Source organism: Lemur catta, chromosome 13, assembly GCF_020740605.2.
Source record: "Lemur catta isolate mLemCat1 chromosome 13, mLemCat1.pri, whole genome shotgun sequence".
Classification (NCBI taxonomy): domain Eukaryota; kingdom Metazoa; phylum Chordata; class Mammalia; order Primates; family Lemuridae; genus Lemur; species Lemur catta.
This window is the reverse complement of record NC_059140.1, coordinates 81,257,733-81,272,795: the sequence shown is the minus strand read 5'-3', so window position 1 is coordinate 81,272,795 and position 15,063 is coordinate 81,257,733. Positions and strand designations below refer to the sequence as shown.

The 15,063-nt window shown below is 32.7% G+C and overlaps 1 protein-coding gene across 4 annotated transcripts in view; it reads left to right on the top strand.

The window, feature by feature from the left end:
• ZMYM2 (zinc finger MYM-type containing 2) overlaps positions 1 to 15,063 on the top strand; it is a 108,448-nt gene that overhangs the window by 56,943 nt on the left and 36,442 nt on the right. For all 4 annotated transcript variants that reach the window (XR_006739025.1, XM_045567693.1, XM_045567692.1 and 1 more), the window contains 5 exons: positions 3,532 to 3,682; positions 4,158 to 4,273; positions 7,458 to 7,574; positions 9,720 to 9,870; positions 12,351 to 12,523. Coding sequence is in view for 3 of the 4 variants with exons in the window: in XM_045567693.1 (XP_045423649.1) it covers positions 3,532 to 3,682; positions 4,158 to 4,273; positions 7,458 to 7,574; positions 9,720 to 9,870; positions 12,351 to 12,523 (708 nt within the window). In the remaining variant the exon portion in view is untranslated. The remainder of the gene's footprint in view (positions 1 to 3,531; positions 3,683 to 4,157; positions 4,274 to 7,457; positions 7,575 to 9,719; positions 9,871 to 12,350; positions 12,524 to 15,063) is intronic.

Sequence of the window (15,063 nt, the reverse complement as noted above, 5' to 3'; positions counted from 1 at the left end):
CAACATTAATTGTAACAATAAGAACATCAACGAGTAAGATTTTCACGAGCCAACTGCAGGGTTTTGCCCAGGGGGCCACCCAACATGTAACATGTATGATACAGCATGGCAGCGTGAGTTGCCTGTGCACCATGCTGCTCCCAAGGTCAAGAGACCTGTGAATTATATATGCTTCACGAGGCCCCAGGCTCAAAACTAGAGTGAGTTAAATACAATGCACATGGCAGTTAATGTGTTAAATGCATAAAATCATGTGAAGGTTAATTTTGATATTCATGTGAAATTGGTTAAAACTAAAATATAAGGTACATCTTTTAAATTGGTAGACTGAAAATGAACCAATTTGCCATAAACTCCCCATCATACCTACCTTTTACCTTACCAACATCTTATTTCAATCAGTTCTGTCTTATTCTTTTTTACCACAGTTGTATGTAGGCTTATTTTCCCCCATGCCTAAAAAGAGAATATTTAAATTCTGAATTTGTTCCATTTAATTTTTTTTCATTTATATCATTAAATGCAAATTTATAGGATGCATTGAAAGTTTGTATGAAATTTAAAAGATTATTATTATTATTATTATTTTTTTTTTTTGAGACAGAGTCTCACTTTGTCGCCCGGGCTAGAGTGAGTGCCGTGGTGTCAGCCTAGCTCACAGCAACCTCAAACTCCTGAGCTTAAGCGATCCTACTGCCTCAGCCTCCCAGGTAGCTGGGACTACAGGCATGCGCCACCATGCCTGGCTAATTTTTTCTATATATATTTTTAGTTGTCCAGATAATTTTTTTATTTCTATTTTTAGTAGAGACGGGGTCTCGCTCAGGTTGGTCTTGAACTCCTGACCTCGAGCGATCCACCCGCCTCGGCCTCCCAGAGGGCTAGGATTACAGGCGTGAGCCACTCTGCCTGGCCTAAAAGATTATTTTTAATACATTTGAAGCTGAGCAAACATAGCATGAAATTATTTAAAAGATTATTTTTAATACATTTGAAGCTGAGCAAACATGGCATGAAATTATATCTCCTTTTTTGCTAATACTCTTTCTTTAAATGGGTCCTTTGGTTTTTGAAGCAGTGGTAGCTATGAAAGTGGTGGTGTTGAAATAATCTCAATACTAATGATTCTGTCTTTCTGATAGTACTTTCTCATTCTCTTCAGGTAAAAGTACTTGTCAGTGTGGACCAGTTGCCTAGCTCCTTGTTTACTTGATGTCTTAAAACTGTTAATAATTATTTAATCATTCTGCCAATAAAATCAGTGTCAGAATCACATCCAAGTGATAAGACTCACTTTGTCAACTTGAATGTTTATGATTAAAATCAAATCCAAGGTTTGGGTAGATGTTTAGGCTTCATTTATATTGGTAAAAGAATTCTTTATAGGTGCTGATACCTGGTGTTCTCATACATACATCTAGTGTGAGCTGGTTTATTTTTTTCTCTAACCCTGCAACACGGTGGCAGATGTCGTGGATGTTTTTTAATATTACTAATTTGCACTGTATTTTTAGGTTTTAAACATTCTTTTATCTTCTATTATTGATCTGCTTTCTTTTGTCCTTTTTCTAGTATGACAATTTAAGTCATCAAATAGATCTCAGGAACACAAAAAATTAGAATATTCTCCTCTATTGTCCTTGTACCATTGGAAAAGTTGTAATTAGATGCAATATTTGCAGCCATTTTTATTTGTTCCTTGTTATCATTCTTTTGCCGTTGATAAGTACTTCTTTTGGGGGCCTAGTAGAGATGAAGAATGAGTTGGTTTCCACTTTGAAGAGTAAAATCTAGGGTTTCCTTTAGGCTACATTTGGGTAAATGAGTAATAGGCAGCATGCATTTTTTTTTTATAGTATAAGAGTGAATATTACATACATTCCTGGCACATAAACAGCTATGTTTTCTCATGGTTGTTCTATTTATTGGAAACTGAGAAAGTTGTTTTCTTTTTTTGATGTTGGTTGTATTTTTTTTTTTCCTTTTGGTTATTTTTACCTTCAGTTTATTACCTTCATTTTCTGAAATCCTGTGATGTTTGTGAAATTTTCCCATGCAGTTTATCCATTTCATGTGTTATTTTTGGCCTGATTGTCATCTTCCCTGACATCTGTTATTCAGCCATCCATGGAACACTTTGAGGCTTTCTTATATTTTCATATTGTACTACATTCTCCTGGGTATGAAGATGGAGTTAAATCATTGCAACTTCAGGTAGAAAGATAGATACAATTATTTTGTAACATGATTTGTGATATTTGGTTTAACTTAAGACAAGAAGTTCTATAACCACTCAGAAAGAGGATCAGAAAACAAGTTGCACTTGAAGGCTTGCTTTTCCTTATGGTTGATTTCTAATTATGACTATCAGGTAAATTTTTTAATATAAACATACCAGTTCATCTGAATTGTATTTTTGCAAGACTGTTCATATTTCAGTGCTACTGCTTTTGTCCTTGTAATTTTTAAAGCGCCCTCTCCCCTCCTTGGTCTTTATCTCATTTCTTTGAATTACCTCATTGTTGGCAAATACAGTCATGCATCACTTAATGACGGGGATATATTCTGAGAAATGCATCGGTAGGCGATTTCATCATTGTGCAAACATCATAGGGTGTGCTTACACAAACCTGGATGGTGTAGCCTACTACACACGTAGGCCGTATGGTATGGCCTGTTCCCCTTAGGCTACAAATCTGTGCAGCAAGGTACTATTCTGAATACTGTAGGCAGTTAAAACACAATGGTAAGTATTTGTGTATCTATACATATCTAAACATAGAAAAGGTACAGTTAAAATATGGTATTATTTCCTTATGTATCTACCATTATATATGTGGTCCATCTTTGAAACATCGTCATACGGTACATGACTGTATTCACTTGTGGCAGGAAGATTATTGTCTATTGACTAATTACTAACTTTAGTTAATAACCAAAAATCATTTTCAATGTAGTTTAAACATTTTTTGAATTAAAAAAAAAATTTGTATTTTATTGTGGTCAAATGAGGTTTAAATGTAGCAGATAGGTAGTAAATCATTTATTAAGAGAAGATCTAAAAAGTGCTTGGAACAATAGCAGCTCAATGGAAATAGTATTTAAAGTCTTTAAACTCTTCCTTTGATGTACTTTTGATCAAATCTTGATTATTGAGGCTTATATTTCATAGCTCCATTTAATTTCTTCTGCCAAATGACAAAGAAGTGTGGTCTCATTGTAAACAAAAAATACTGTGCCTTTCCTAGATTTTGAATTCTTACTTAACTATATGTAGGGTTTCTGTTCAATGAAGCTAACAGAGAAAAATAGAGTTATTTTTGAAGTTGACTTAGCTGATGGTCATTACTTTTTTGAACCGAATTTAGCAGTTGTTGTAGTTAAGAGTTGGCATCCAGACTTCTGACTAATCCTGTTTAGGGATTAACAGACAATTGTTTGCAGAGACAAATAGTGTAATGAAAAATATGATAATTTTTTTCTAGTTAAGTTGTGATTTTTAAAGTTATCTTTTTATGTTTCATATTTTAGAAATATGGAAAACTGACAACTTGCACTGGTTGCCGAACACAGTGCAGGTTTTTTGATATGACTCAGTGTATAGGTCCTAACGGATATATGGAGCCATATTGTTCAACTGCTTGTATGAACAGTCACAAGACAAAATATGCAAAATCACAAAGTAAGTTTCAGGTATTTGAAAAGTTAAACTTTACAACACAATTACCTTTTGCACAAGCAACTACTCCTTTAACTTTGCTCTTATCCTTGTTTTTAACTGCTTTTATTTTAAAATTTTTATTACCACACTAAACTTTCTTACTGCAAACTGTTGTAATTATTTTGATCATTCTGTACTACTTTTAGTTTTTTGAAGTTCTTTCTATATTTGTGTTCTTAGCTAAAATTGTTGTTCCATCCAAAAAAATTATCTAAAACTGAGATTTTTTTGATGTAATCAGGTATGTTTTAGGGACAATACCAGTCTTCTTTTTTGACAGCATTTTTTAAGGTACAAATAATCTTGTCTATTTAAGGTGCAGATAATAAAAGAATAGTTTACAGAAGGTTATTTTAAAAAATAACCTCAGCAGTTAAGATTTTTTTTAAACTTATTACCTTGTAATGAAATCAGATATATACCTTTTTCCTCCTAGGTTTGGGAATTATTTGCCATTTTTGTAAGCGAAACTCTTTACCTCAATACCAAGCCACAATGCCTGATGGAAAACTGTATAACTTTTGCAATTCCAGTTGTGTGGCTAAATTTCAGGTTTGTTATTTATTTTCAATTACCCCTGTTCCCAATAAAATACATATAGAAAATAAAGTGTAATATGCTCTACCTTTATCTTATCGGTTAATTTTTACAGAGTTTGTTGAGGGTCAAATTGGAGGGTGGAGATTCTAGAGTCACAGAATGCCTGGGTGTATCAGCTCTCTACTTTTAGCACAAATAATCTAATTGACATTTTAATTGTTACTGTGATATAGATTTTTGAAGGAAAATAAATTTTAATATAGTTGAGCTCAGTGCCTAATGTGTAGTATTTTTTTTATTAGATGGTTTGAATAAATTATAAATCTTAGCTGGGTGCTTTGGCTTGTGCCTGTCATCCTAGCTACTCAAGAACCTGAGGCAGGAAGATTGCTTGAGCCCAGGAGTTTGAGTGAGACTAGACTGAGCAACCTAGTGGGACCCTGTCTCCAAAAAAATTTTTTTGAATGTGACCCTTAAGGGGAACTCTATGAAAAATGGATGAAGGATGTAGGTATATTTAGCCTGGAAGTGATAAGAATACATGCTTTCTTCGTATGTTAGAAATGGGCCATGTAAAGAGGGGATTAGACTTCTTATAGTGGGCTTTAATTTAACACAATATCAGTTTCAGGGAGATACTTTCCATTTTGGTAAATGTAAAGAACTTTCTGACATACCTCTTCAAATTTGGAGCATGGATAATCTCAGAAAATAGATTACTGGAAGTGTTCACACTTAACATAGTTGATCACTAAGAAGGAATAGTTTAGAGGGGATTCAAGTATTAGTTAGGCGGTACGATTAGGTTTACTTGTTGTGTGTGAAAATTTCAGGGTATTACCCAAAGGTTCAAACCCGTGCATAAAGCCATGCTTCATGAATTAATTCATCCAACAATTCTGCTTTGTTCCAGGTACTGTGCTCTTATGTTAATTTATTTGAACTGAAAACATAGTCTCTAAAGTATGTTATAATAGTTACTATAACACTTACTAGCATTTAGATAGAGGCTTAAAATTCAACCAAGTGAATGTCATTTTTGTTATTAGTTGTATCCTCACCAAGTTCAGATGATAAACCACATTCAAGACTAAATTTTTAGCAGTTGGGATCATAGCCATTATACATCCTTACAGTGATAAATATTGCTTCTGCCTTGTTGGCTTTTCTTAAACGAGAAATTAAGGAATAATGATTAATTAGAAGAGAGAAGGGTAGTGTCTATGGCATGCTGTTTGTCAGATCTTGAAATTTATTCCTTTTTGATGTTGTTGGGTAAATTGAATTGATAATTGAAAATTTTTTAAGTACCATTTTAATTTAATTGAAACTTGTTTTGCCCATTACTGGTAAGACCTTCTGTATATATATACATTGTATATTTTTAAGAAATACAATTGTCCCTCAGGATCCATGGAAGATTGGTTTTAGGACCTCCCATATCTATAGAAATCCACGATGCCTATGTCCCTGTTGTAAAATGGATAGCAGTTGCATAACCTGTGCATATCTTCCCATATACTTAAATCATTTCTAGATAACCTCTAATACAATGTAAATGCTATGTAAATAGTTGCTATATTCTATTGCTAAGGGATGATGACAAGGGTAAAAGAAAAAAAGGACTCCCCATGTTCATACAGACACAACCATCTTTTTTTTTTTTAATTTTTAAAAAATTTTTGATCCTTGGTTGAATCCATGGACACATAGGGCCAACTGTACTTAATTTAGACTCTTAATTTTGAGAAATGCATCTGGATAAGGCTACAGGCAGCCTCATCACTCTGTCTGCATATAAATAATACAAAGTTGGCAGAAAAGCAACATTTTTGTCCTTTTTCTTCATCTCAAAGTAAACCATATATTTTGAACTGTATGTCTTTATTAGATGTTTTTCCTTTTAAAAGTTAAGATAATAGGATAGTGTACTATGCTAGTCTATTCAGGCTGCTGTAACAACATACTTTAGACTGGGTAGCTTATAAACAGAAATTTATTTCTCATAGTTCTGGAGGCTGGGAAGTCCAACATAAGGCTTTGGCAGATTCATTGTCTGGTGGTACCCCCTCACCATGTCCTCACATGGTGGAAGAGGCAAACAAGCTCTCTCAGGCCTTTTTTATAAGGGCACTAGTTAGATCGTGAGGGTGGATCTGGGAGCCCCGCCTCTTGCTAACATCACTTTGGGGCCTAGGATTTCAACATATGAATTTGGGGGTAACACAGACATTCAGACTATAATGTATTTCATTTGTTTGGGAAGAATGGTTTAATGAGGCTCAATTTTTTGGAAACTGTAGGGTAATGATGGTTTTTATTTAAAAAATTTATTCACCTGAATAGTCTTAAATCTGCATGTTTTATTTTTTTCACAAAGTTTGTGTTGTACAGTGTATGCAGAAGTTTTAAAAATAATAAAAATTTCTTTCCTCCTTCACTTACCTTAAATATATAATTAACTATTTCATACATTCAGAAGATTATATACTTATTTATAATGTGTAATACGGTTAAAAAGAATGATAATTAAATACCTGTGTACTTAGCACTCAGGAATTAGAAAGAAAAACTTTTAAAGTTCATGTATACTTATATCCCTATCTTATTCTACAGATTGTTCTAACTTTAAAACAAAGACCAATCTGTACATCTTTTTCCCCCTAACTTTGTAGAAGAAATGGTCAATTTTTAAAAGTAACGTAGGCTGATCTTACTGCTAGACTTGGGATGAAATTTATAGCAATAATGCAGTTAGTTGGACAGATTATTTGTAAAGTAGACATTTGATGGTTATTGGAGAGAGCAATAGAAGCTGGGTTTTTTTTTTTTTTTTAATCTTTTATTTGCTAGTTTAGAACTTGAGCAAATAACCTCACTATTTGCTTACATTTTCTTTAAGTGAACAAATTATTGTTAAACTGTATGATTTTTTTCTTTTTCATATTATTTTCTTATTTTAGGTAAATGGCAGTAATCCTGTGGTAAAAAATAAGTTCATTTTCAATGTCATAAAACTAACTTTGTATACTAGTATAATTTTTAAAGATAAAATTCAGAAATGTAGTTTTATATGCTGAAAAAATTTTAAGCAAGGTATATATTACTTTCTGGACATAGTGGATATTTGACAATGATCATAAATAGAAACTCTAAAATGCATATCAGGCTCAGTGTATTCTATTCTTTGTTTTAGGCTCTAAGTATGCAGTCATCTCCAAATGGCCAGTTTGTAGCGCCAAGTGATATTCAGCTGAAATGCAACTACTGCAAAAATTCCTTTTGTTCAAAACCAGAAATCCTGGAATGGGAGGCAAGTCATATTTTATAATGTATATTGTCTAGTGCTAAAGTGAATGTCTAGTATAACTATGATATTTCCATCTGGAAACCTATTTCTTGGTTTTTCAGATTTTGTGGTGATTGGATTATTTGCTCTCTTATGTGGGAGTGGAACCAACAGAGGATTTCTTTCTTTTTAGGTCAAAGAAAAACTGTTGAAGTCGTATTCAGGGTATATTATGCTCATAATAGTGTACAGAATGTCACTTTGTTTAGCTACATACCTGGAGCGACTATCTGTACATTATTTTTCTCCCTGTCCTTAAAAATAATATCTGAACTATAATATCTTGTGTTACCCAGTACCTGTAAAAATCAGAATTTGTTAGTTATATACTATGTTGTTATTTAACATTTTATAATTGTGTTTTAATAAAAGAAGAGAGGCCTGTGAATCCTAATACAAGTTTGTCTGCCCTTTCTTATCACTATTACCTTCACTAGTTTACTAATTTACTTCGTCATGTCTTTTTGCCATTAGCAACAACTCTGATTGTTGACTTTTGTTTCCATGAGGGGTAAGAGATGGCCAGGTGGACAAAGCAGCCCTGGCTGGCCATTGCTTTCTTGAGCAGTGTACACCTTTGGCCGTTCTTTCTTTTCATTTTTTTTAGGAGCGGTAGGTCAGGGAGGTAGGGCATGGAGTATGTAATAAAATGGTATACAAGATGTAGTACTAGCAACAGACTGTTTTTGAGACGAAATTTATTAGCAACTATTGGCAAGTCACTCAGTATCTAAGTCTTAGGCAAAAGGTGGTACCCAGATCTTTATTACGTGATTCCAACATACTTTGGAAATCTGAAATTTCATTATTTTAACAGTGTAGTGACTGGAAAATTTTTTTTAGTTTATTATTTTGTTTGGTGCTGTCTTTAAGATCGTCATTGTCTAGTGATGTTTTCAGTGACTGATACTCTTTAAGTAACAACAGTAAGAATGTTGAAGGCCTTATAAGAGATAAAGGAATGATTTGGAAATGAGGAAAGAAATCCATTAGCAAGCACAAAGAACAGTATCATATAGGAAATGAAGATCCTGCATAAATTAAATTTTGATTTAATACTAGATGAAAGTGAGATCCTTTCCACCATGTCCATGTCAGTGCTACCCACTTCTGTAGTTGTGTTGTTGTGTTGCTTTTATTTACACAGAGGTTAAATGTTGGAAGCAGCTAAAAGACAGCTGTCATGCTGAGTGAGAGTTGAGCTTGTCCCTTAGGAGATTGGGAATTGTGGGACCTCTTGCTTCTCTCTCCATGCTTGGCAGTGTGGCTTCTTTGTTGCCTTCTTCCTCTTTTAAGTTATATAGTCATAACAGGGCAACTTTCTACTAATGATCGCCTTACTACTTGAATTGTTTCCTAGACTCTTTCACCTTCCTTATTTTTGTCTTCAGGTATCTTTGCTAAGTATTAAGTAGATGGTTTAGACTTATTCTGTATCTTCCATAATAACAGGGCAGAAAAGCTACCTCCCTTACGTTTTAGCATGTTCGTAACTGCTTGGGTGGATATTTGAAAAGTAGCTCTGGCTAGTTTGGGTTTGGGGGCAAGGTAAATAACCAAATAATAACAAACCATATTCCATTCAAGGGAAATAACTCTGTCTTAAGTTTAGCAGCATCCTGTGTGATGGCACCAAATAGGATACTTTACCTGTGATACATCTGTTATTATCAAGGTGTTACAGGAATATGACTGAGCCTACTTGCCTATCCTCAACAAAGAATATTTCTTTTTGGTTGAAAATGTTATTAGTGTCATAATTCTCATCTTTTTGTAGCTTACCTGTGTTGTATCTTCATTTTCTTCTTCCCATTCCTTCAATCCTATTAGCAGCACCAGATTGCCATCTTGTTTTAGTGATATTTTTACCCTTTAACTGAGTAATTTAGGAGTAGTTAATGGTATTGGATTTTGTGGAGCTATTTTTAAATTTAGCAGTGAATTGGTTAAACTAGTTGTCTGTGTCCTATGGGAAATGTATCCCCAAGGCTCGTAACACGAAATTGGTGAATGGTTTAACTTTGTTTCTGTAAAAGTGGATTGTTTATTTCTTAAACTATTCTTGAGGTGGTTGTCATATACTTACCAAGGTTCCTATTGTGCATTTAGAACAAAGTGCATCAGTTCTGCAGCAAAACTTGTTCAGATGACTATAAGAAGTTGCACTGCATAGTTACATATTGCGAATACTGTCAAGAGGAGAAGACTCTTCATGAAACAGTAAATTTCTCTGGCGTTAAGAGACCTTTCTGTAGTGAAGGCAAGTGTATATACAGTGTTGATAACTTTTATTGATATTTAATGTTTTTTTGCCGAAATATTTTAAAAATATGTAACTACATATGTCAAGAGTAGCCTCACAATTTTAATGTCACTGAACAAAAAAATTGAGTTCACTTTTCTGCTGACTTGCTTTGTTATTTTGTATGTATTTGTAGACCTCTGGGTCTTAAGATGTTTTATCTCTAAAAATTTGGTAATTTCTTATTCCATTACAAGAAAGTTTTAGAATAAAATAAAAGCATTATGATACCATGTTATATCTACACATTCTGGTCTGAAAGTTGGTTTTCCAAGTGGATTAGAATTGTTGTCCATTAGCTTCATTTTCCCTGCCCAGCGTTTACTGCCTAGCCTACAGAGGTTTGCAATATAATGTTCCCGAAAGAAAATCACATGCTACAATGGGAAGCTACTTTTTGGTGTTCAATTTAGGATGCCAGGGAAACACTGGGTTCTGTTACAGTATATTGAAAAATTTCCTTTCCTCTCATCTACCTCCTTTTTGCTGTTCTGGTGCCAGGCAGCAGATTATAGAAATGAACTCAAGTTCAAATGATTATTTATTTATTTATTTATTTTTTTGAGATGAGGTCTCACTATATTGCCCAGGCTGGTCTTGAACTCCTGGGCTTAAGTGATCTTCCCACCTCAGCCTCTGGAGGATTAGCTGGGATTACAGGCACACACCACTGCACCCAGTTAGAAGTAAACTCAAGTTCTAAATCTACTTCAGAGATAGGAACTAGGGTTGTAGCTGTGGGTTTGGGCCTCTTATTATTACTCCTATTCTCCAGAACGTCACATTCTTGTTCTAAGTTGGCTTTTCACTTTCTGTTCTTTCCCAGGGCATGGAATCTTCATCTGTTACTTTTTATTGAGGTTTTAAAAGTTTTCCTTAGATCTAGTTTTTACATGGATTTCTACTGCTAGTTTGGGGCAAAAGGAAGTTTGGAAAGTCCTAAATGCCAACAGTAGGGAATGACAGCAAAATCGGAAGATTTATAAGTCCATTAAACTAGTGCCTTCATTTATACTTTTCATATGTAATATAGACTCATGTCTGTAAGAGGGTACTGCTTATAAAACAAGGCATTCCTATCTAAGTTTAATTTTACGCATTTCACCTGGAATTGAAGGTAACCATTTTTACTGTTATTTAAGAGCAAAGCCTATAAGGAAAAATAACAGATCTTAAAATGTTTCATTGAAAAGACTGATACAGAATTAATTTGTCTTTTTACACTTCGGTTTTTGTACAATCTCAGTCTTAATGATTCATAAGAACATATTGATGTTGATCGCTCACATGTCAGTGATATTGTACATTTAGGTTATATGGACTTTACTAAAATGTAGACAATTAGCAAATGGGCAATTGACATTTAAGAACATAATTTTCAATTGGAGAAATTTATAAATTTAGAAGGATTTAATAACAGGTTAAAAAGGATCTTTTTTTCCTGTTAAATGACATATTTTTTGCTTTCTGTTACTATACCTAGTTCTCTGCTGGAACCTGTCAGAAATAAAACACATACTACCTAGTACTATCATCAACGTCTAGTTAGATAAAGCTAATAAAGGTAAATTTTTAAAATGTTTTTAAATCTCGTTCAAGATAACAGAAAAGAAGTCATAGGCATTACAAAAATGATTGCCAAATAAATTATATAGAAAACAGTTGCACTTCATGTTTATAGATAGGAAAGATCATTTAAAAGAGGTTGATGTGGGCAGTTTGTGGTGGAGGTGTAATTTTGAGCTCCTTATTAAAGTTAGGATAGGATTTCAGTAGATACATATGAGTGAAAGGCATTCTACTTAAGTGGCACAGTATGAATGGAAATATGGAAAATTACTTAATCTTTATAGAGATATTATAGGGAATAAATAAGATTGATCAATATGTAAACATACTTAAAATAACGAATTTATATAGTAAATAAAAACATTTTATAAAAGGAATAGATAACAAAGTATTTTCTCTGGACAAGACCGTAAACCACTTTATGTCCCTAAGGGTCCATGTAAGAGAGGTAAGTTTGAAAATTTGGCTAAAATGTCAACTTAGCTGAACATTTCTATAAATTTGCTCAGAGCCTTTCAGTAGTCTACATTGTTTCATTTCTCTAAAATTCCCATTTGTGGTGTGCTTACTCTGATGCTTAAGCAAGATTCTATTTAAATAGAGCAAATAAAATAGTTCTGAGACTTTACTAGATGTTAATGTCTTAAAATGTTAATTATTTGAACCCACATGTTAGATAATATATAATATGTAACATATAATTATATAATATTCCATATTCTGTTCCAGTTTTTACAGATTGGTGTTGATTACAGTAGGTTTACAGTTTTGTTCAGGATAGAAAGAATCTGTTTGACCTAGAAGATCTGTCTCAGCTGAACAGTTGTTCTTTTTTTTTTGTCTTAATATTTAAACTTTATATTTTTCAGGTTGCAAATTATTGTACAAACAGGATTTTGCAAGACGTTTAGGATTGAGATGTGTTACTTGCAACTATTGTTCTCAGCTGTGTAAGAAGGGAGCAACTAAAGAACTTGATGGTGTTGTGAGAGATTTCTGCAGTGATGACTGCTGCAAAAAATTTCAGGATTGGTATTACAAGGCGAGTAACTCCAATTTTTATTACAGCAGCTACTTTAACTGGTATTTAAAAATATTGTGTAGCTGTTACCATTACAAATATGGCAACTTACTTATTTTAAAAATATACACACTTTAGGCCTAGCCCTGATTATACTGTTCATTAAGTTTATTTTGTCATTTCAGTGTGTTCTTTATAACTTGAAGTTGCATTTTTACTTTTTTTTGTTTTTATATAATTTAGGCATTACCAAAAGACTAGGGTGTACCTGTAATTCAGCAGTGTAGTTTTTTAACAAAACAGATTATTTCCCTAAAATTTGTTGTGTCTTTATTTCACTAAATAGAAACATTTTTTACTACATTATCATTGTTGAACATTAGCAGGAAATTGTTTTAGATACTTGGGATATGTTTTAAAAACATTTTGTTCTTTTTTGCCTTTTTAATTGTGGATTTTTGGAGACTTTAAAATTGAAATGACACTAGAGACCAAAAACTTTTAATTTGAAACTATAAATAAATGTGTGTGTGTGTGTGTGTGTCCTATTAAAATCTACTTTTTAAATAGTTGAGATAACTCTCTTTTTGGCCCATTGCATTAGTTTCTTTCTAGATAAGAAAATGAGTGTAAATTTGGAGTTCGGGTATTCAAATATTACTCAAGAAAAAGTTACTAATTCCTGTGTCAATAACATGGAAAACCATCTCAATGCTAAAACTTCCTATAGATGCAATTGTAAAGCATTTTTTGAAGACAGACATCATCATGACTTCAGAATTGTAAGACACCTCTAAAGCAACAAACAGTAAAATAGTTGAAATATGGAGAATACTGTTTAGTTCTTTGTGAAGGTGGTTAGTATTAAAATGACACTACTAGGAGAATTGCAGCAATTCTCGGTGCAATTCTTAAATATCTACAATTCAACATATTAACTAGCATTTTATAAATAAAAAGAGGAAGATACTTTTCAAGTTGTTGGAGGTGAAATAATTGAGACTAAAAGTTTTGGTGCACTTTTAAAAAAGTTACTTTGTTATTTTACTTTTGCTTCTGAATGATTTTGATCTTAAAATTAAGGCTCAAATTTTAGAAATTACACAGAGGACAAACATACTAACACCCTCAAACGTGGCATTTTTTTTTTAGTCTAAAACAACCTTTTGTTTAGACAGTAGTGTATTTGAGAAATCATCCAGAAAATGAGTGGTTTGAAATGCTCAGTTTTAGTTTAGCACACACAAATGCACCTTCATCCCCATTGTTTAGGAGATTTTATTTTTGAAAACCTCTCAAAATAATAAAGGCATTTAGTGATTATAAATTTGGGGATTCTATTTTATTCTTATGCCTGTTTTCCTTTTTATAATTTATCTTATTGTTTGGAACAGAAGTTGTTACCATGTGATAATGATGATTTCCCTGTTGGTTTTTTTTTTGTATAAATTTTTGCCTAATTATGTAATTATGAATCTAAAATATTAATATTTCAGAATGATCTTTCTTGGAGGATTTTGTTTTTTATTCACAGTACACACTGAATGTATTTCTCTGTTTGGCTTCTTTGAATATTTCCCATTATTTAAAAAAAAGTTACTTATAAATTAAAATAGAGAAATCTTTTGCTTTTTTTCTTTTGTGGGAAATCAAAGATGTGCTCTTTGGCAAAAGACCATATTATTGTAGGTGTCATTTGTTCCATTTTGCTAGTTATTTTAAAGGATAATTGTTTCTGTTTTCATTTATGCAGTGTTCAGTGATGAAATTCAACAAAATAGTATATTTCTGAATATATAAGAAATATATTACAGAATAAGTTATAATTATCTAATGTTTACTATGAATATTCTGTACATTAGACACATTTTTATTATATATCCCTTGTCTTATTTTAAACCCAATAAATCTTTGTGTAATATGCACAATAGCATTATTACATATTATAGTAATCTGAGGAATAAAGGTAAGAGTGTTTTTGTCACATGGTAGGAATTGATAAAGTAAATAACAATGCTGATTTTTCTTTTCTCTTTTCTTTGCTTTGCTTTTCTTTTCTTTTCTTTTCTTTTCTTTTCTTTTCTTTTCTTTTCTTTTCTTTTCTTTTCTTTTCTTCTTTTCTTTTCTTTTCTTTTCTTTTCTTTTCTTTTCTTTTCTTTTCTTTTCTTTTCTTTTCTTTTCTTTTCTTTTCTTTTCTTTTCTTTTCTTTTCTTTCTGAAATGGGGGTCTCACTATGTGGCTCAGGCTGGTCTTGAACTCCTGGCCTCAAGTGATCCTCCTGCCTTGGTCTCTTTGTGCTGGGATTACAGGCATCAGCCACAGAGACTGACTGATAAACAATCAATATGCAATACAGCCTTTAACATGTGAAGAGTCTCTCTGCTCTTCATTCATCCTTGGCCTTTCTGTGCAGGCAGCCATTACTGTAATCAAACAGTAACTGTATCCTCTGTGCTTTCTACTGAGTCAAACTGTATTTTATTATACCTTTCATGAATTCCTTCAATTCACTACTCCCATCATACTATTATCTTGAAAATATGGTAAATTGAGTTCACACT